Source organism: Ranitomeya variabilis, chromosome 1 (assembly GCF_051348905.1).
Source record: "Ranitomeya variabilis isolate aRanVar5 chromosome 1, aRanVar5.hap1, whole genome shotgun sequence".
NCBI lineage: Eukaryota > Metazoa > Chordata > Amphibia > Anura > Dendrobatidae > Ranitomeya > Ranitomeya variabilis.
This window is the reverse complement of record NC_135232.1, coordinates 365,444,624-365,465,951: the sequence shown is the minus strand read 5'-3', so window position 1 is coordinate 365,465,951 and position 21,328 is coordinate 365,444,624. Positions and strand designations below refer to the sequence as shown.

At 44.8% G+C, this 21,328-nt stretch overlaps 1 protein-coding gene and 1 long non-coding RNA gene across 2 annotated transcripts in view; both read left to right on the top strand.

Annotated features, from left to right (window-relative positions):
- IDNK (IDNK gluconokinase) overlaps window positions 1-2,361 on the top strand; it is a 119,374-nt gene extending 117,013 nt beyond the window's left edge. The window contains exon 5 of the mRNA XM_077248985.1: window positions 488-2,361. Coding sequence (XP_077105100.1) covers window positions 488-860 — 373 coding nt within the window. The 3' untranslated portion in view covers window positions 861-2,361. The remainder of the gene's footprint in view (window positions 1-487) is intronic.
- Window positions 2,362-16,332: 13,971 nt separating this feature from the next.
- LOC143759844 (uncharacterized) overlaps window positions 16,333-21,328 on the top strand; it is a 279,692-nt gene continuing 274,696 nt past the window's right edge. Inside the window, exon 1 of the long non-coding RNA XR_013212244.1 lies at window positions 16,333-16,367. This is a non-coding gene — a long non-coding RNA (uncharacterized LOC143759844). The remainder of the gene's footprint in view (window positions 16,368-21,328) is intronic.

Sequence of the window (21,328 nt, the reverse complement as noted above, 5' to 3'; positions counted from 1 at the left end):
AGTGGCCATCTCAATCTCCTGACCTCAATACCATTGAGCCATTCTGAGGAGATCTCAAGCACGCAGTTCATGCTAGACAGCCCAGGAATTTACAGGAACTGGAGGCTTTTTGCCAAGAAGAGTGGGTAGCTTTACCATCTGAGAAAATAAAGAACCTCATCCACAACTACCACAAAATACTTCAAGCTGTCATTGATGTTAGAGGGGGCAAAACACGGTATTAAGAAATGGGGTATGTGAACAGGGTCATTTGGATGTTTTGCGTTGTCATTATTAATATGATGAGAAAACACAGTAGTTTGATAATAAATGGCTTCACCCAACCACTAACCATTAGTGGAGAAAAAGTTTTGGTGTTATCATTCATATTCTCTGAAAAAAAGGCCAAGAAAGCAAAAATTCTGCCAAGGTATGTAAACTTTTGAGCACAACTGTATATAAGCCCATGATATGCTGAGAAGGTGACAATCATTATGTTCTCTTGCAGGGAGAAAGGTTGCGGTCACCATGTCGTGCTGGCATGTTCTGCACTGAAGAAAGTATACAGGAAAACCTTGACAACAGGACAGTTCGCACTTATTCCTGAAGATCAGTGGCACCACAATGAAGATGACATTTCTTCACATACATTGTTCATCTATTTACAAGGTTCAATGGAACTGATTTCTGAGCGAATGCAGAAAAGGAGAGGGCATTTTATGCCACTGACATTACTGCAGTCCCAGTTTGACACTCTAGAGCCTCCAGAAGCACCTGAGATGTTCATGGCTGTTAATGTTGAGAAGAATATTTCTGAAATAGTATCTGAAGTAAAGGCTGAACTGGAGTGTAAGATACACTTAGGGCAGAAAGGAGATTAGTGTCCAGTACAATATCTGCATATAAAGAAACGCTGAAGCTAAAATCCAAAGCTAAGAGTAGAATCGCACCACATGTATTCAAAAGGAAGACCATTGCCTCAACAATGTTGATGGGTGTCAATAGCAGACATATGTCATTATATAAGCGTATAGTTGCATAGTTCTGGGGCATATGATCGGTGGACTATTTCTATCTTTACTACTGAATGTAATCCCAAAATATGGTGTAATCCAAACCTTATATAATTTCTGGGCTTCAAGTCATTAACTGTGAAGAATACTGTCAGCCTCTCCTCAGCTTGAAATCACGGATACCAGAGAGCAATAGATGGATTAAAATTACACTGAACACCAGAAAACCATAGACCTCTAAAAATTAACCTTTAATGGAAATATTTAAAAGGTATATCACATAATCGTAGTTATCCAAAGAGTTCAAAAATTAACAAAATTAAAGTAGGAAGGGGACAATATCTTAACTAGGGCTAATCTCTCCCTGGACTGACCCTAGATTCACCCTTCCTACCAGCGGAGGTTCGCACCCTAATTTGTTGACGTAATGGCGCCCCCACTCAATGTCGGCAGCCCTAAAGGCCCTAATGCACCCTGAAAAAATCTTATCCTAAATATACACAAAAAACACACACATACAAAGAAAATACCCAATGAGAAAATTATCTCGTAGTACCAGGCCGCACACAGCATTGGCCGCACACAGCATTGTCAACGGCCAGAGGGAATATTGAAGCCCGCAACTCTAAGTCCCCTGATGAACCCTTACATCTTAAGGGGCAAATGCGTTGGGCAACAGAGGGAGCTGAACAATGGCTGATAAGTACCACAATTATGTGGAAACTTCTTTTGAAACTATTTGACTATATACTATGTGTTGGTCTGTTTAATCACGAGTGTAATGAGACCACTCATCTATCTATGATATCATTGAATTTTTCTTCTTTTTTCCAAACTGCCAGTACCCTGCTGATTTCTTTTTGTCATGCAAGTATGGCATATGATTACTTGATGGGCATTGTGCAATATAGATATTGAATGCGGTATTTGCCACTGCTTGATTGGGCATCTATAATTAATCAATAGGTCATTTGACAAAGAATGTGTATGCTACAAGACTGATGGGCATTATGCAATAGAGGTATTAAATGCGGCATTTGCTACTGTGTGATCAGGCATTTATTATTTGATGAACAGGTCATCTGACAAGGAATGTACATATTACAAGACTATCTAAACTCTAAGGCCGGTGTCACACTTAGCGTAGGAAATAAGGTCCGTTTTTTACAGCCGTAATATACAGAAAAGCTCCTGAACATTGATCCGTATTCAATGTGAGGATGCGATTTTTTCTCCAAAAATGATCCGTGTGTCATCCGTATGGTATCCGTACGGCGAGATTTTCTCGCCGGCTTGCAAAATAGACATAGAATGGATCCATGGGCTCAAATATTCGTGAAAACATATATGCAGTCTATATATATATATACAGGTCCTTCTCAAAAAATTAGCATATAGTGTTAAATTTCATTATTTACCATAATGTAATGATTACAATTAAACTTTCATATACTATAGATTCATTATCCACCAACTGAAATTTGTCAGGTCTTTTATTGTTTTAATACTGATGATTTTGGCATACAACTCCTGATAACCCAAAAAACCTGTCTCAATAAATTAGCATATTTCACCCGACCAATCAAATAAAAGTGTTTTTTAATACCAAACAAAAAAACCATCAAATAATAATGTTCAGTTATGCACTCAATACTTGGTCGGGAATCCTTTGGCAGAAATGACTGCTTCAATGCGGCGTGGCATGGAGGCAATCAGCCTGTGACACTGCTGAGATGTTATGGAGGCCCAGGATGCTTCAATAGCGGCCTTAAGCTCATCCAGAGTGTTGGGTCTTGCGTCTCTCAACTTTCTCTTCACAATATCCCACAGATTCTCTATGGGGTTCAGGTCAGGAGAGTTGGCAGGCCAATTGAGCACAGTAATACCATGGTCAGTAAACCATTTACCAGTGGTTTTGGCACTGTGAGCAGGTGCCAGGTCGTGCTGAAAAATGAAATCTTCATCTCCATAAAGCATTTCAGCCGATGGAAGCATGAAGTGCTCCAAAATCTCCTGATAGCTAGCTGCATTGACCATGCCCTTGATGAAACACAGTGGACCAACACCAGCAGCTGACATGGCACCCCACACCATCACTGACTGTGGGTACTTGACACTGGACTTCAGGCATTTTGGCATTTCCTTCTCCCCAGTCTTCCTCCAGACTCTGGCACCTTGATTTCCGAATGACATGCAAAATTTGCTTTCATCAGAAAAAAGTACTTGGGACCACTTAGCAACAGTCCAGTGCTGCTTCTCTGTAGCCCAGGTCAGGCGCTTCTGCCGCTGTTTATGGTTCAAAAGTGGCTTTACCTGGGGAATGCGGCACCTGTAGCCCATTTCCTGCACATGCCTGTGCACGGTGGCTCTGGATGTTTCCACACCAGACTCAGTCCACTGCTTCCTCAGGTTCCGGTCACCTCTTCTCGTTGTACAGCGTTTTCTGCCACATTGTTTCCTTCCAACAGACTTACCATTGAGGTGCCTTGATACAGCACTCTGGGAACAGCCTATTTGTTGAGAATTTTCTTTCTGGGTCTTACCCTCTTGCTTGAGGGTGTCAATGATGGCCTTCTTGACATCTGTCAGGTCGCTAGTCTTACCCATGATGGGGGTTTTGAGTAATGAACCAGGCAGGGAGTTTTTAAAAGCCTCAGGTATCTTTTGCATGTGTTTAGAGTTAATTAGTTGATTCAGAAGATTAGGGTAATAGGTCATTTAGAGAACCTTTTCTTGATATGCTAATTTATTGAGACAGGTTTTTTGGGTTATCAGGAGTTGTATGCCAAAATCATCAGTATTAAAACAATAAAAGACCTGACAAATTTCAGTTGGTGGATAATGAATCTATAGTATATGAAAGTTTAATTGTAATCATTACATTATGGTAAATAATGAAATTTAACACTATATGCTAATTTTTTGAGAAGGACCTGTATACAGGTCTCCTGCTCACCCGAGCTCCACTCCTCTTTCCCCGGACATGTAGTTTTATCTATTAAGATTCAATAAAGCTGTTGTTTGAGATTGGTGAGTGCATTCCGCTTTTCTTCTTTTTATTTCACACACACATATATATATATATATATATCTAATATATAAAGCTGAATGTGTGTATGTGTGTATGTCCGGGATTGGCATCTGAACCGTCGCAGCTACAGCCACAAAATTTTGCACAGTCACACGTCTGGACCCCGAGAGCGTCATAGGCTATGTTGTGAGGTGAAATTTTAACCCCGCGCTTTCCAATTCACCAAACAATTTTGCCCCTATCTACATAATGGGGAAAAAGTGAAAGGAAAAGTGTTGGAGGCAAATTAACAGCTGCCAGATGTGAACAAGGGGGACTTAAAGAATGAGAGCGATGGCGCCAAAGAGTATATACCGTACAGTTGCTAAGGTGGGGCCCCGACATGGGATAATCACCACACCACCACGGGGATATGAACACACACACAAAATGCGCCACACACTACCACGTGCTCGAACACATATACCACCCTCAGCACACATTTCACCACACATACACCAACCTCGCTACATAAAAGTCGAAACACAAAAGTCGCCGCTCAAAACTCGCCACGCGCAAAACTCTCCACATGCAAAACTCGCCACACGTGCAAAACTCACCTCATGGAAAACTCGCCACACGCAAAACTTGCACACGCGGAAAAATTGCCACATGCACAAAAGTTGCAACACATGCAAAAGTTGCCTCACACAAAACTTGCACATACTCAAAAGGCACCACACATAAAACTCGCCACGCGCAAAACTCGCCATGCTCAAAACTTGCTGCACACAACTTGCTACACTAACCTGTCACATGCAACTCGACACACAAAGTTGCTACACGCATGTCGCCACACAAAACTCATCTCACAAAAGTCGCTACATGCATGTCGCCACACGCAACTCAACACACACAACTTGACACACGAAACTCGCCCTAAAACACACACAAGTCTGGTATTATCCTTCAAAAATAAAAATCTGATTAATAAGCAGACAAACTACAAGAGCAACAAATGTACCATATAGGAATCCGGCAGCTGTCAGTCACATGACCAGTCTATTATGTGTATGTGTGAGCTAATATATACTGCCAGGGGGTGGGCTTACTGTTGGCTGGGGATTTATCAGGCTGCCAATTTAGCTTACAAATACTGAGGTAAAAATACTGACCAAATAACATGTGAACGAGGTCTAATACAGGAGGAGATGACATACAGATATATACTATATACAGGAGGAGATGACACACAGGTATATACTATTTACAGGGGAGATGACACACAGGTATATACTATATACAGGAGGAGATGACACACAGATATATACTATATACAGGAGTGTCATGGTTCCCAATGGCAAGGGAACGTAAAAAACACATAAGTAACGAACGAGCTCTCGGGTGATGGAAACTCGAGTTGACCGTGAGCTAAATCTACCACACAACTAACAGTAGCCAGGGAGCATACCTACGGCTTCCTATATGCCACGCGCCAGCCGGAGGACTAACTACGCCTGGTAGAGGAAGAAACAGACCTGGCTTACCTCTAGGGAAATACCCCAAAAGATGATAGCAGCCCCCCACATGTAATAACGGTGAATTAAGAGGAAAAGACATACACAGTATGAAAGTAGATTTAGCAAAGAGAGGTCCACTTTCTAGATAGCAGAAGGATACAAAAGAGGACTTCACGGTCAACTGAAAACCCTTTCAAAAAACCATCCTGAAATTACTTTAAGACTCCTGTGTCAACTCATGACACAGGAGTGGCAATTTCAGCCCGCAAGAGCTTCCAGCTACAGAGAATCACAAAAACTGCAAACTGGACAAAAGGTACAAAACAAAAGGACAAAGTCCACTTTAGCTGATCAGCAGACTAGTAGCAGGAACATGCAACCGAAGGCTCTGGTTACAATGGTGACCGGCAAGGAAATGACTGGAGAGCAAGGCTAAATAGGAAACTCCCAAACACTGATGGAAGCAGGTGAACAGAAGAAGCAAAGTGCAAACAAGTCACCAGTACCACCAGCAACCACCAGGGGAGCCCAAAAAGCGGATACACAACAGTACCCTCCCCTTAAGGAGGGGGCACCGAACCCTCACAAGAACCGCCAGGGCGATCTGGATGAGCCCTATGAAAGGCACGAACCAAATCCGAGGCATGAACATCAGAGGCAGTTACCCAAGAATTATCTTCCTGACCATAGCCTTTCCATTTAACCAGATATTGAAGTCTCCGTCTGGAAACACGGGAGTCCAAGATCTTCTCCACGACGTACTCCAATTCACCCTCCACCAGCACAGGAGCAGGAGGTTCAGTAGAAGGAACCACCGGCACCTCATATCTCCACAACAACGACCGATGGAACACATTATGGATAGCGAAAGATGCCGGGAGGTCCAAACGAAAGGAAACAGGGTTAAGAATCTCCAAAATCCTATAAGGACCGATGAACCGAGGCTTAAATTTGGGAGAAGAAACCCTCATAGGGACAAAACGGGAAGACAACCACACCAAGTCCCCAACGTGAAGGTGGGGACCAACACGACGATGACGGTTAGCAAACTGCTGAGTCCTCTCCTGGGACAATTCCAAATTATCCACCACTTGTCCCCACATCCGATGCAACCGATCCACCACCGCATCCACTCCAGGACAATCCGAAGATTCAACCTGACCAGATGAAAAACGCGGATGAAACCCTGAATTGCAAAAGAAAGGAGAAACCAAAGTGGCAGAACTAGCCCGATTATTAAGAGCAAACTCCGCCAACGGCAGAAAGGCAACCCAATCATCCTGATCCGCAGACACAAAACACCTCAAATAAGTCTCCAAAGTTTGATTAGTTCGCTCCGTCTGGCCATTGGTCTGAGGATGGAATGCAGACGAAAAGGACAAATCAATGCCCAACCTGGCACAGACTGCCCGCCAAAATCTAGACACGAACTGGGTACCCCTGTCAGAAACGATGTTTTCCGGAATACCATGCAAGCGAACCACATTTTGAAAAAACAGAGGGACCAACTCAGATGAGGAAGGCAACTTAGGCAATGGCCCCAAATGAACCATTTTAGAAAAACGGTCACACACCACCCAGATGACAGACATCTTCTGAGAAACAGGGAGATCCGAGATAAAGTCCATAGAGATGTGCGTCCAAGGCCTCTTCGGAATAGGCAAGGGCAACAACAACCCACTAGCCCTAGAACAACAAGGCTTGGCCCGAGCACACACATCGCAAGACTGCACAAAAACACGCACATCTCGAGACAGGGAAGGCCACCAGAAGGATCTAGCCACCAAATCTCTGGTGCCAAAAATTCCCGGATGACCTGCCAGAGTAGAAGAATGAACTTCCGAGATGACTCTAGTGGTCCACTCGTCAGGAACAAACAGTCTACCAGACGGACAACGATCAGGTCTATCCGCCTGAAATTCTTGCAAAGCACGTCGCAAATCTGGAGAGACAGCCGACAAAACCACTCCATCCTTAAGGACACCAGCAGGTTCAGAATTCCCAGGAGAGTCAGGCTCAAAACTCCTAGAAAGAGCATCTGCTTTCACATTCCTAGAACCCGGTAAGTACGAGACCACAAAATTAAACCGGGAAAAGAACAACGACCAACGTGCCTGTCTAGGATTCAGGTGCCTGGCAGACTCCAAATAAATTAAATTCTTGTGATCAGTCAAAACTACCACCTGATGTCTGGCACCCTCAAGCCAATGACGCCACTCCTCAAATGCCCACTTCATGGCCAAAAGCTCCCGATTACCAACATCATAGTTTCGCTCGGCGGCCGAAAATTTTCGCGAAAAGAACGCACAAGGTCTCATCACTGAGCAGTCGGAACTTTTCTGCGACAAAACCGCCCCCGCTCCGATCTCGGAAGCATCGACCTCAACCTGAAAGGGAAGAGAAACATCAGGCTGGCGCAACACAGGGGCAGACAAAAAGCGGCGCTTAAGCTCCCGAAAGGCCTCCACAGCAGCAGGGGACCAATTGGCAACATCAGCACCCTTTTTAGTCAAATCCGTCAGAGGTTTAGCAACGCCAGAAAAACCAGCTATAAATCGACGATAAAAATTAGCAAAGCCCAAGAATTTCTGGAGACTCTTCAGAGAAGTAGGCTGCGTCCAGTCGTAAATAGCCCGAACCTTGACAGGGTTCATCTCAATAGAAGAAGGGGAAAAAATATACCCCAAAAATGAAATTTTTTGAACCCCAAAAACACACTTTGAACCCTTTACACACAAAGAATTCTCCCGCAAAACCTGAAAAACCCTCCTGACCTGCTGAACATGAGACTCCCAGTCATCAGAAAAAATCAAAATATCATCCAAGTACACAATCATAAATTTATCCAAATATTCCCGGAAAATATCATGCATTAAGGACTGAAAGACAGAAGGTGCATTAGAAAGGCCGAAAGGCATTACCAAATACTCAAAATGGCCCTCAGGCGTATTAAATGCAGTCTTCCACTCATCCCCCTGCTTAATTCGCACCAAATTATACGCCCCACGAAGATCAATCTTAGAGAACCACTTAGCCCCCCTTATGCGAGCAAACAAATCAGTCAGCAAAGGCAACGGATACTGATATTTGACTGTAATTTTATTCAGGAGACGATAATCAATACAAGGCCTCAGAGAGCCATCCTTTTTAGAGACAAAGAAAAAACCGGCTCCTAAAGGTGATGAAGAAGGACGAATATGTCCCTTTTCCAGGGACTCCTTAATATACTCGCGCATAGCAGCATGTTCAGGTACAGATAGGTTAAACAAACGACCCTTTGGAAATTTACTGCCAGGAATCAGATCTATGGCGCAATCACAATCCCTGTGAGGAGGGAGTGAACCAATCTTAGGCTCTTCAAAAATATCACGATAATCAGACAAAAATGCCGGAATCTCAGATGGAATAGATGACGAAATGGACACCATAGGAGTGTCCCCATGAGCCCCCCGACATCCCCAGCTTAACACAGACATAGCCTTCCAGTCAAGGACTGGGTTATGAGACTGTAACCATGGTAATCCAAGCACCAAAACATCATGTAAATTGTACAACACAAGGAAGCGAATCACCTTCTGATGGTCTGGAGTCATACGCATAGTCACTTACGTCCAGAACTGTGGTTTATTACAAGCCAAAGGTGTAGAATCAATACCCTTCAGAGGTATAGGGACTTCCAGAGGCTCTAAATCAAACCCACAGCGCCTGGCAAAGGACCAGTCTATAAGACTCAGAGCGGCGCCCGAGTCCACATAGGCATCCACGGTAATAACTGATAATGAACAAATCAAGGTTACAGACAAAATAAATTTGGACTGTAAAGTGCCAATTGAAATGGACTTGTCAACCTTCCTAGTACGCTTAGAGCATGCCGATATAACATGGGCAGAATCACCACAATAGAAGCATAACCCATTTTTACGCCTATAATTCTGCCGCTCGCTTCTGGACATAACTCTGTCACATTGCATCTTCTCTGGCGTCTCTTCAGAAGATACCGCCAAATGGTGCACGGGTTTGCGCTCCCGCAAACGCCGATCAATCTGAATTGCCATTGTCATGGACTCATTCAGACCTGTAGGCGCAGGGAACCCGACCATAACATCTTTAACGGCATCAGAAAGGCCCTCTCTGAAATTTGCCGCTAAGGCGCACTCATTCCACTGAGTAAGCACAGACCACCTACGAAATTTTTGGCAGTATATCTCCGCTTCATCTTGCCCTTGAGATAGGGCTATCAAAGCTTTTTCAGCTTGAATCTCCAAATTAGGTTCCTCATAAAGCAACCCTAAAGCCAGGAAAAACGCATCCACATTGAGCAACGCCGGATCCCCTGGTGCCAATGAAAATGCCCAATTTTGAGGGTCACCTCGCAGCAAAGAGATTACAATCTTAACCTGCTGGACAGGATCTCCTGAGGAGTGAGGTCTGAGAGAAAGGAATAATTTACAATTATATTTGAAATTCAAAAACCGAGATCTATCTCCGGAAAACACCTCTGGTGTAGGGATTTTAGGTTCAGAAATAGGAGCATGTATAACAAAATCTTGTAAATTTTGAACCTTCGTAGCAAGATTATTTAAACCTGCAGCCAAACTCTGGACATCCATGTTAAACAGCTAAGGTCAGAGCCATTCAAGGGTTAAGAGGAGGTAAGAAGCAGCTAGACAGCAATTAAGGGCTAGGCAGCAAAACTCTGAGGGAAAGAAAAAAAAAATAAAAAATTTCCCTTCAACACTTCTTTTTCTCCTGCTTCAGCCCAAACAATTAACACTTTGTTGGCCGGTCATACTGTCATGGTTCCCAATGGCAAGGGAATGTAAAAAACACATAAGTAACGAACGAGCTCTCGGGTGATGGAAACTCGAGTTGACCGTGAGCTAAATCTACCACACAACTAACAGTAGCCAGGGAGCATACCTACGGCTTCCTATATGCCACGCGCCAGCCGGAGGACTAACTACGCCTGGTAGAGGAAGAAACAGACCTGGCTTACCTCTAGGGAAATACCCCAAAAGATGATAGCAGCCCCCCACATGTAATAACGGTGAATTAAGAGGAAAAGACATACACAGTATGAAAGTAGATTTAGCAAAGAGAGGTCCACTTTCTAGATAGCAGAAGGATACAAAAGAGGACTTCACGGTCAACTGAAAACCCTTTCAAAAAACCATCCTGAAATTACTTTAAGACTCCTGTGTCAACTCATGACACAGGAGTGGCAATTTCAGCCCGCAAGAGCTTCCAGCTACAGAGAATCACAAAAACTGCAAACTGGACAAAAGGTACAAAACAAAAGGACAAAGTCCACTTTAGCTGATCAGCAGACTAGTAGCAGGAACATGCAACCGAAGGCTCTGGTTACAATGGTGACCGGCAAGGAAATGACTGGAGAGCAAGGCTAAATAGGAAACTCCCAAACACTGATGGAAGCAGGTGAACAGAAGAAGCAAAGTGCAAACAAGTCACCAGTACCACCAGCAACCACCAGGGGAGCCCAAAAAGCGGATACACAACAGTACCCTCCCCTTAAGGAGGGGGCACCGAACCCTCACAAGAACCGCCAGGGCGATCTGGATGAGCCCTATGAAAGGCACGAACCAAATCCGAGGCATGAACATCAGAGGCAGTTACCCAAGAATTATCTTCCTGACCATAGCCTTTCCATTTAACCAGATATTGAAGTCTCCGTCTGGAAACACGGGAGTCCAAGATCTTCTCCACGACGTACTCCAATTCACCCTCCACCAGCACAGGAGCAGGAGGTTCAGTAGAAGGAACCACCGGCACCTCATATCTCCACAACAACGACCGATGGAACACATTATGGATAGCGAAAGATGCCGGGAGGTCCAAACGAAAGGAAACAGGGTTAAGAATCTCCAAAATCCTATAAGGACCGATGAACCGAGGCTTAAATTTGGGAGAAGAAACCCTCATAGGGACAAAACGGGAAGACAACCACACCAAGTCCCCAACGTGAAGGTGGGGACCAACACGACGATGACGGTTAGCAAACTGCTGAGTCCTCTCCTGGGACAATTCCAAATTATCCACCACTTGTCCCCACATCCGATGCAACCGATCCACCACCGCATCCACTCCAGGACAATCCGAAGATTCAACCTGACCAGATGAAAAACGCGGATGAAACCCTGAATTGCAAAAGAAAGGAGAAACCAAAGTGGCAGAACTAGCCCGATTATTAAGAGCAAACTCCGCCAACGGCAGAAAGGCAACCCAATCATCCTGATCCGCAGACACAAAACACCTCAAATAAGTCTCCAAAGTTTGATTAGTTCGCTCCGTCTGGCCATTGGTCTGAGGATGGAATGCAGACGAAAAGGACAAATCAATGCCCAACCTGGCACAGACTGCCCGCCAAAATCTAGACACGAACTGGGTACCCCTGTCAGAAACGATGTTTTCCGGAATACCATGCAAGCGAACCACATTTTGAAAAAACAGAGGGACCAACTCAGATGAGGAAGGCAACTTAGGCAATGGCCCCAAATGAACCATTTTAGAAAAACGGTCACACACCACCCAGATGACAGACATCTTCTGAGAAACAGGGAGATCCGAGATAAAGTCCATAGAGATGTGCGTCCAAGGCCTCTTCGGAATAGGCAAGGGCAACAACAACCCACTAGCCCTAGAACAACAAGGCTTGGCCCGAGCACACACATCGCAAGACTGCACAAAAACACGCACATCTCGAGACAGGGAAGGCCACCAGAAGGATCTAGCCACCAAATCTCTGGTGCCAAAAATTCCCGGATGACCTGCCAGAGTAGAAGAATGAACTTCCGAGATGACTCTAGTGGTCCACTCGTCAGGAACAAACAGTCTACCAGACGGACAACGATCAGGTCTATCCGCCTGAAATTCTTGCAAAGCACGTCGCAAATCTGGAGAGACAGCCGACAAAACCACTCCATCCTTAAGGACACCAGCAGGTTCAGAATTCCCAGGAGAGTCAGGCTCAAAACTCCTAGAAAGAGCATCTGCTTTCACATTCCTAGAACCCGGTAAGTACGAGACCACAAAATTAAACCGGGAAAAGAACAACGACCAACGTGCCTGTCTAGGATTCAGGTGCCTGGCAGACTCCAAATAAATTAAATTCTTGTGATCAGTCAAAACTACCACCTGATGTCTGGCACCCTCAAGCCAATGACGCCACTCCTCAAATGCCCACTTCATGGCCAAAAGCTCCCGATTACCAACATCATAGTTTCGCTCGGCGGCCGAAAATTTTCGCGAAAAGAACGCACAAGGTCTCATCACTGAGCAGTCGGAACTTTTCTGCGACAAAACCGCCCCCGCTCCGATCTCGGAAGCATCGACCTCAACCTGAAAGGGAAGAGAAACATCAGGCTGGCGCAACACAGGGGCAGACAAAAAGCGGCGCTTAAGCTCCCGAAAGGCCTCCACAGCAGCAGGGGACCAATTGGCAACATCAGCACCCTTTTTAGTCAAATCCGTCAGAGGTTTAGCAACGCCAGAAAAACCAGCTATAAATCGACGATAAAAATTAGCAAAGCCCAAGAATTTCTGGAGACTCTTCAGAGAAGTAGGCTGCGTCCAGTCGTAAATAGCCCGAACCTTGACAGGGTTCATCTCAATAGAAGAAGGGGAAAAAATATACCCCAAAAATGAAATTTTTTGAACCCCAAAAACACACTTTGAACCCTTTACACACAAAGAATTCTCCCGCAAAACCTGAAAAACCCTCCTGACCTGCTGAACATGAGACTCCCAGTCATCAGAAAAAATCAAAATATCATCCAAGTACACAATCATAAATTTATCCAAATATTCCCGGAAAATATCATGCATTAAGGACTGAAAGACAGAAGGTGCATTAGAAAGGCCGAAAGGCATTACCAAATACTCAAAATGGCCCTCAGGCGTATTAAATGCAGTCTTCCACTCATCCCCCTGCTTAATTCGCACCAAATTATACGCCCCACGAAGATCAATCTTAGAGAACCACTTAGCCCCCCTTATGCGAGCAAACAAATCAGTCAGCAAAGGCAACGGATACTGATATTTGACTGTAATTTTATTCAGGAGACGATAATCAATACAAGGCCTCAGAGAGCCATCCTTTTTAGAGACAAAGAAAAAACCGGCTCCTAAAGGTGATGAAGAAGGACGAATATGTCCCTTTTCCAGGGACTCCTTAATATACTCGCGCATAGCAGCATGTTCAGGTACAGATAGGTTAAACAAACGACCCTTTGGAAATTTACTGCCAGGAATCAGATCTATGGCGCAATCACAATCCCTGTGAGGAGGGAGTGAACCAATCTTAGGCTCTTCAAAAATATCACGATAATCAGACAAAAATGCCGGAATCTCAGATGGAATAGATGACGAAATGGACACCATAGGAGTGTCCCCATGAGCCCCCCGACATCCCCAGCTTAACACAGACATAGCCTTCCAGTCAAGGACTGGGTTATGAGACTGTAACCATGGTAATCCAAGCACCAAAACATCATGTAAATTGTACAACACAAGGAAGCGAATCACCTTCTGATGGTCTGGAGTCATACGCATAGTCACTTACGTCCAGAACTGTGGTTTATTACAAGCCAAAGGTGTAGAATCAATACCCTTCAGAGGTATAGGGACTTCCAGAGGCTCTAAATCAAACCCACAGCGCCTGGCAAAGGACCAGTCTATAAGACTCAGAGCGGCGCCCGAGTCCACATAGGCATCCACGGTAATAACTGATAATGAACAAATCAAGGTTACAGACAAAATAAATTTGGACTGTAAAGTGCCAATTGAAATGGACTTGTCAACCTTCCTAGTACGCTTAGAGCATGCCGATATAACATGGGCAGAATCACCACAATAGAAGCATAACCCATTTTTACGCCTATAATTCTGCCGCTCGCTTCTGGACATAACTCTGTCACATTGCATCTTCTCTGGCGTCTCTTCAGAAGATACCGCCAAATGGTGCACGGGTTTGCGCTCCCGCAAACGCCGATCAATCTGAATTGCCATTGTCATGGACTCATTCAGACCTGTAGGCGCAGGGAACCCGACCATAACATCTTTAACGGCATCAGAAAGGCCCTCTCTGAAATTTGCCGCTAAGGCGCACTCATTCCACTGAGTAAGCACAGACCACCTACGAAATTTTTGGCAGTATATCTCCGCTTCATCTTGCCCTTGAGATAGGGCTATCAAAGCTTTTTCAGCTTGAATCTCCAAATTAGGTTCCTCATAAAGCAACCCTAAAGCCAGGAAAAACGCATCCACATTGAGCAACGCCGGATCCCCTGGTGCCAATGAAAATGCCCAATTTTGAGGGTCACCTCGCAGCAAAGAGATTACAATCTTAACCTGCTGGACAGGATCTCCTGAGGAGTGAGGTCTGAGAGAAAGGAATAATTTACAATTATATTTGAAATTCAAAAACCGAGATCTATCTCCGGAAAACACCTCTGGTGTAGGGATTTTAGGTTCAGAAATAGGAGCATGTATAACAAAATCTTGTAAATTTTGAACCTTCGTAGCAAGATTATTTAAACCTGCAGCCAAACTCTGGACATCCATGTTAAACAGCTAAGGTCAGAGCCATTCAAGGGTTAAGAGGAGGTAAGAAGCAGCTAGACAGCAATTAAGGGCTAGGCAGCAAAACTCTGAGGGAAAGAAAAAAAAAATAAAAAATTTCCCTTCAACACTTCTTTTTCTCCTGCTTCAGCCCAAACAATTAACACTTTGTTGGCCGGTCATACTGTCATGGTTCCCAATGGCAAGGGAATGTAAAAAACACATAAGTAACGAACGAGCTCTCGGGTGATGGAAACTCGAGTTGACCGTGAGCTAAATCTACCACACAACTAACAGTAGCCAGGGAGCATACCTACGGCTTCCTATATGCCACGCGCCAGCCGGAGGACTAACTACGCCTGGTAGAGGAAGAAACAGACCTGGCTTACCTCTAGGGAAATACCCCAAAAGATGATAGCAGCCCCCCACATGTAATAACGGTGAATTAAGAGGAAAAGACATACACAGTATGAAAGTAGATTTAGCAAAGAGAGGTCCACTTTCTAGATAGCAGAAGGATACAAAAGAGGACTTCACGGTCAACTGAAAACCCTTTCAAAAAACCATCCTGAAATTACTTTAAGACTCCTGTGTCAACTCATGACACAGGAGTGGCAATTTCAGCCCGCAAGAGCTTCCAGCTACAGAGAATCACAAAAACTGCAAACTGGACAAAAGGTACAAAACAAAAGGACAAAGTCCACTTTAGCTGATCAGCAGACTAGTAGCAGGAACATGCAACCGAAGGCTCTGGTTACAATGGTGACCGGCAAGGAAATGACTGGAGAGCAAGGCTAAATAGGAAACTCCCAAACACTGATGGAAGCAGGTGAACAGAAGAAGCAAAGTGCAAACAAGTCACTAGTACCACCAGCAACCACCAGGGGAGCCCAAAAAGCGGATACACAACACAGGAGAGATGACACACAGGTATATACTATATAGAGGAGGAGATGACATACAGGTACATACTACATACAGGAGGAGATGACATACAGGTATATACTATATACAGGAGGAGATGACACACAGGTATATACTATATACAGGAGCAGATTACCTACAGGTATATAGTATATACAGGAGGAGATGACATACAGGTATATGCTATGTATAGGAGGAGATGACATACAGGTATATACTATATACAGGAGGAGATGACACACAGATATATACTATATATAGGTGAGATAACACACAGGTATATACTATATACAGGAGGAGATTACATACAGGTATATACTATATATAGGAGGAGATGACATACAGGTATATACTATATACAGGGGAGATGACACACAGCAGGTATATACTATATACAGGGGAGATGACATACAGGTATATACTATATACAGGAGATGACATACAGGTGTATACTATATATAAGGGAGATGACAAACATGTATATACTGAGGTGAAAATGAGAGGTGTGAGGTGAAAATGAAAAGGTGTGAGTGCAAAATGAGAGGAGTGAGGGAAAATAGTGGAGTGATCGGAAAATGACAGATGTGAGGTCGAAATGACAAGTGTTAGGGGGGAATGAGAGGAGTGAGGGGGAAAATAAGAGGAGTGAGGGGGAAAATGAGAGGTGTGAGGGAGAAAATGAGAGATGTGAGGGGGAAAATGAAAGATGTGATGGGGAAAATGAGAGGCGTGATGGGAAAATAAGAGTAGTGAGGTGCTATAACTAACCACAGATATTTACTATGCCCAGGCAACGCCGGGCTCTTCAGCTAGTATAATATATATATCAGTGAGACACATATATATATATTTATATTTAATACAGCGCTAGATAGCAGAAAAGCCGGTAATTCAATTGTCGGCTTTTGCTATCCACTTCCCAAACCCGACAGGATATGAGACATGGTTTACATACACTAAACCGTTTCATATCCCTTTTGTTTTTTACATATTCCTCACTACTAATGTTAGAAGTGTATGTGTGCAAAATTTTGTGGCTCTAGCTGTTAAAATAAATGGATATTGCCCCCCCCCCTGGTTAAAAACATCTGCCCCCAGCCACCCCAGAAAAGGCACATCTGTAAGATGCGCCTATTCTGGCACTTAGCCTCTCTCTTCCCACTCCCCTGTAGCTGTGGGATATGGGGTAATAAAGGGTTAATGTCACCTTGCTATTGTAAGGTGACATTAAGCCTGGTTAATAATGGAGAGGTGTCAATAAGACACCTATCAATTATTAATCAAATATTAATAAAGGGTTAAAAAAAACACACATTTGGAAAAAAGTATTTTAATGAAATAAATACACAGGGTGTTGTAATATCTTTATTATACGCTCAATCCAATTGAAGACCCTTGTCACCTGAAACAAAGTTAAAATTAAAAAACAACAATATCCCATACCTTTCCGGCACTCAGTCATGTCCCACGATGTAAATCCATCTGAAGGGGGTTAAATAATTTTACAAGCAGGAGCCTGCTAATGCAGCTGTTGCCCCTGCTTGTAAAAACTGGGGAATGAATGGAAAGCAGGGGAACATAGCTACCTAGACTTGCGGTGCTGCACCCCCTTCAGAAAATATTCAGAAAAATTCCCTTCCTACTTTAATTTTGTAAATTTTTGCCCTCTTTGGATAATTACTATTATGTTATATACCTTTTTAATATTTCAATTAAAGGTTAATTTTTAGAGGTCTATGGTTTTCTGGTGTTCAATAAGAGTAAGACCGCACTATTTCTTATGAAGGTTTTTGTGGCTTAAAATTACACTGCAAATGGAAATACAAGACATTAGTTTTGGGATTAATACATTTAATATTCCAACTTCAGTCATATATTATTTTGATAACATTTTGCTAGATTTTTTTTTAATAAAAGTGTCTTTCTATGGTAATCTGATACTACTGTGATCATATTTGGACATTAAGATATATAAATTGGAGAGCTACTGCAGCCATGATGTCTTAGAGTGCTTTCACACTGTGCTTTGTCCCACGTTAAGTGGTCCCCCATGGGGCCATTGACTATAATGTAGTTGACAAAGTCACTGTGTGCTCCGTCGTGCATCATTTTCGGGCGTATATGCCTACTGTAGGTGGACACTCAGGTGCTATCTACTACATATGAGTGTTCGCCTCCAAGTATGTAAACACTCAGATGTAAGTAAGCAGGGCTGTGGGAGGTGGAAACACATTAAGATAAAATTCAGACAGGGTCCAATTATGGCCCATCAACTGGCTGTGGGGTTCCTGACCCGATCTCAAGAGCCTTAAAAAAAACAAGAAGTAGTTCTAGTCCAGACACATGACCCTCTTTCTATTGCGAGTATTCATTTTTGGGAGAAATACTTTCACAAGATAAAAATACTTTTATATAATTTCTACTGCAGAATAATGATAATAACTGTAGGACACGCATCCTCTGAATGTGATGTAGTGTGATGGGGATTTTCTGGGCTCAGATACTTGCCAATCTTTCCTCTGCATCTGTGCATATTACTCACACAGGAATTCCTAATTCAGAGCTGGCAGGAAAGGCTCAATGTGTTTACTGCAATTTGTCCTAGCAAAATCCATATTTATTATATGGGAGACTTTTCTAATGCCGCATTTTGGGAAACCAGTGTGCAGCACCCCAGAGTCCTGATCGTTGCAGTACTGATGCTCCGCCGCTAAGGGGGGCTATGGTACGTCTGATGGCACTGAAGGAGTTCACCTGACCAGGTATCACAGACACCAATACACTTCACAGTCTGGCCTCCAGGGGGAGCTAATGGTACTATGTATTAGGCCACTCCTCACAATCTGGTAAAACTGGGGGTTAGATAGGAAGTTAGAGAGAAGCTGACTGGGTTGGAACCAGGCAACATCCTGTGGCAGAGGGTGTTGCAGGGGAAGATTCAGGGGGGTCCCTGTCAGGGGTGGGATCCTGACAGCGGCCTAGCGAACAGAAAGAACGTTACGGGACCGCGCCTGCACTTCATCACGGCGGTATCTCAAGAAAGGACAAGAAGCGAGGTTTATTGTGCTGAATGAGAAACGAGATCAACGCAACAAGGAGAAACACCAGTAGGAGTCGTGCTGTAAGACGAGGCAACATCCTGCTGAGGCGCGTAGCCGGTGGCCGGAACGCCGAGGAAGTATTGAGCTCCAGGCCTTACTTCAAACCTACGGCAGGACAGTCAGTTATAGGCGGGCTGTCTCACCCAACATCACCTAAGCAGACACAGGGGGCAACATCTGGAGAGGGGCGACTCTAGGGTCCCGGAAGACCTCCGAGCCTACCCGTCATACGGGTGCGTCCTAGCCATATCATCTGGGGGACGAAACAGAACATCATAATCGAGTTGTGAGGGAACTTCAGAAACAGACACAACAGTTGTGAGGACTATCCCGTAAGCACAGCAGGGAAGGACTACAACACACAAGCGCTAGAAGGTAGGCACAGATTTCCACCTGCAAAGGGAACTCTGGAGGTGCCATCGGACCGGCTGGACTCACGCAGCCCGGTTAACCATATTTCGGACTGAGGATCCGGAAGCCTTCAGTAAAGAGGTAAAGAGACTGCAACCTGGTGTCCTTGTTATTTACTGCGACCGACACCACACCACAACAGCATCACTCTCCACCTTCATTGGATGCCCCTCAGCAGGGTCACGGGCCGGGTCTAGCCACCGTGACAACCCCAGAACTGAGACAGAGAGGCCCGGTACCGGGTACCCCTCGGCCCTGCGGCAGTGGGGGCGCTCCAGAAACACACCCCGGTCCTTGACTGGGATTGTGATGAGCCAGCATGGTCGGGTGTGATCTGAGTATCACGGAGGCTCTGTTACTATGTTCTAGTCCCCGGGACTAGAACATATTACTCGCGATACTCTGATCACAGAAGAGCACGCTCATCACTAGACTGGGGTACACGTCTTCTTTTGGCACATGCCAGCTGAAATATGTGCAAATTAAAAGGCGCACATGTTAATAAATTTGTTGCCTCTTTCCAACACACCCTTCATTAACAATTGCATGCAATACTTGATGAATCTGATCCTACGAATATGAGGTCTATACTTAAAGGGCCTCGGTGTTAGGTGTCAAGTTCCCACCACTGCACAGGGGGAATCTCAAACCATGTCAACTGCAGTCTCCCATTCTCCTCCAGCCGCAGTGGAACCTACTCAACAGAGACGTCGATCCCAGCATCTGGCTCAAGCTTATATTGTGCGCTTGGGTACTGCTGCCTTCCAGGCTCTGCCTTTGTAGCCAGCACTGATCAGCAGCGAGCAGGCGTTTCAGGGACTAAGTCCTGCTTTTCCCACACTGAGCATGCCCACGGGACGACCACCCATTGGAGGTCAGGGGTCACATGCTCAGGACCTGTTGTGGCTCCTATTGGACCATCAGGAAGGTCCCGGAGCGCTACTACTATAAAAAGTTTGCATGGCCGCTCGGCCATGCGCTAGTGTAAACTTGTGTGTGTGGATGAATGCCTGTCGATGGATGAAAGCTCCGAATCATTCCCATCCCTAGTGTTGTTGCCTGCTCGCGAATGGTAGAGCTACTGACAGTGCTAGCCTGCACATTAGCACAAGTTACTGAATCTAGTTAGCAGCGACCTCCAGAGTGGTGCCGTGCGCAGATAGTGCGCTTTCCTGGCCCTAGTTAGGGTGGTTAGTGGCATCTGCCAGAGCGGCGCTGCACGCACTCCAGTGCGGTAAATGTTTACTTTAGTTGATTCCCTGGCACCACAGTAGCAGTGTCGAGAGCAAGAGATCTAGAGGGACTCTTACCCTGAGTCTTGGGGCAGAGTTCTGTGTCGCCTTGCTTGCACTCTCTGTATGGTATCGCGGCCCTGTGACTCAACAGGGTTCACTTCCTTAATACCGGGTGAAGCTAACCCGTGTGTGTACTCACATTATACCGCCATATAGTCTGTCATTACCAAGCAGCAGGTGTCTTAGCTGCACGGTGGAACCCAGACTGCGAACGCACCTTATATCATCTCTAATTATTATTTGGTGCGGCCCGCCAGTCCTAACATTACACTAGCGCCAGGGTCTGGCTTGTAATGGCGGATGAACAGCGTCTAGAGTGCTACATCCAGCAGCTGGAGGGTAGGTTGGCGGCTCTAGAGCGTACAACCTCGGCTGTGGATGTTACCACGGTCACTGTTCAGGCTGCTAGCGTAGCTGCAACCAGTTTGTCCACTGCCACCCCTGCTCCGACCTTATCCCGTCTCCCGCTACCTGATAAGTTTACTGGTGACAGTAAGCT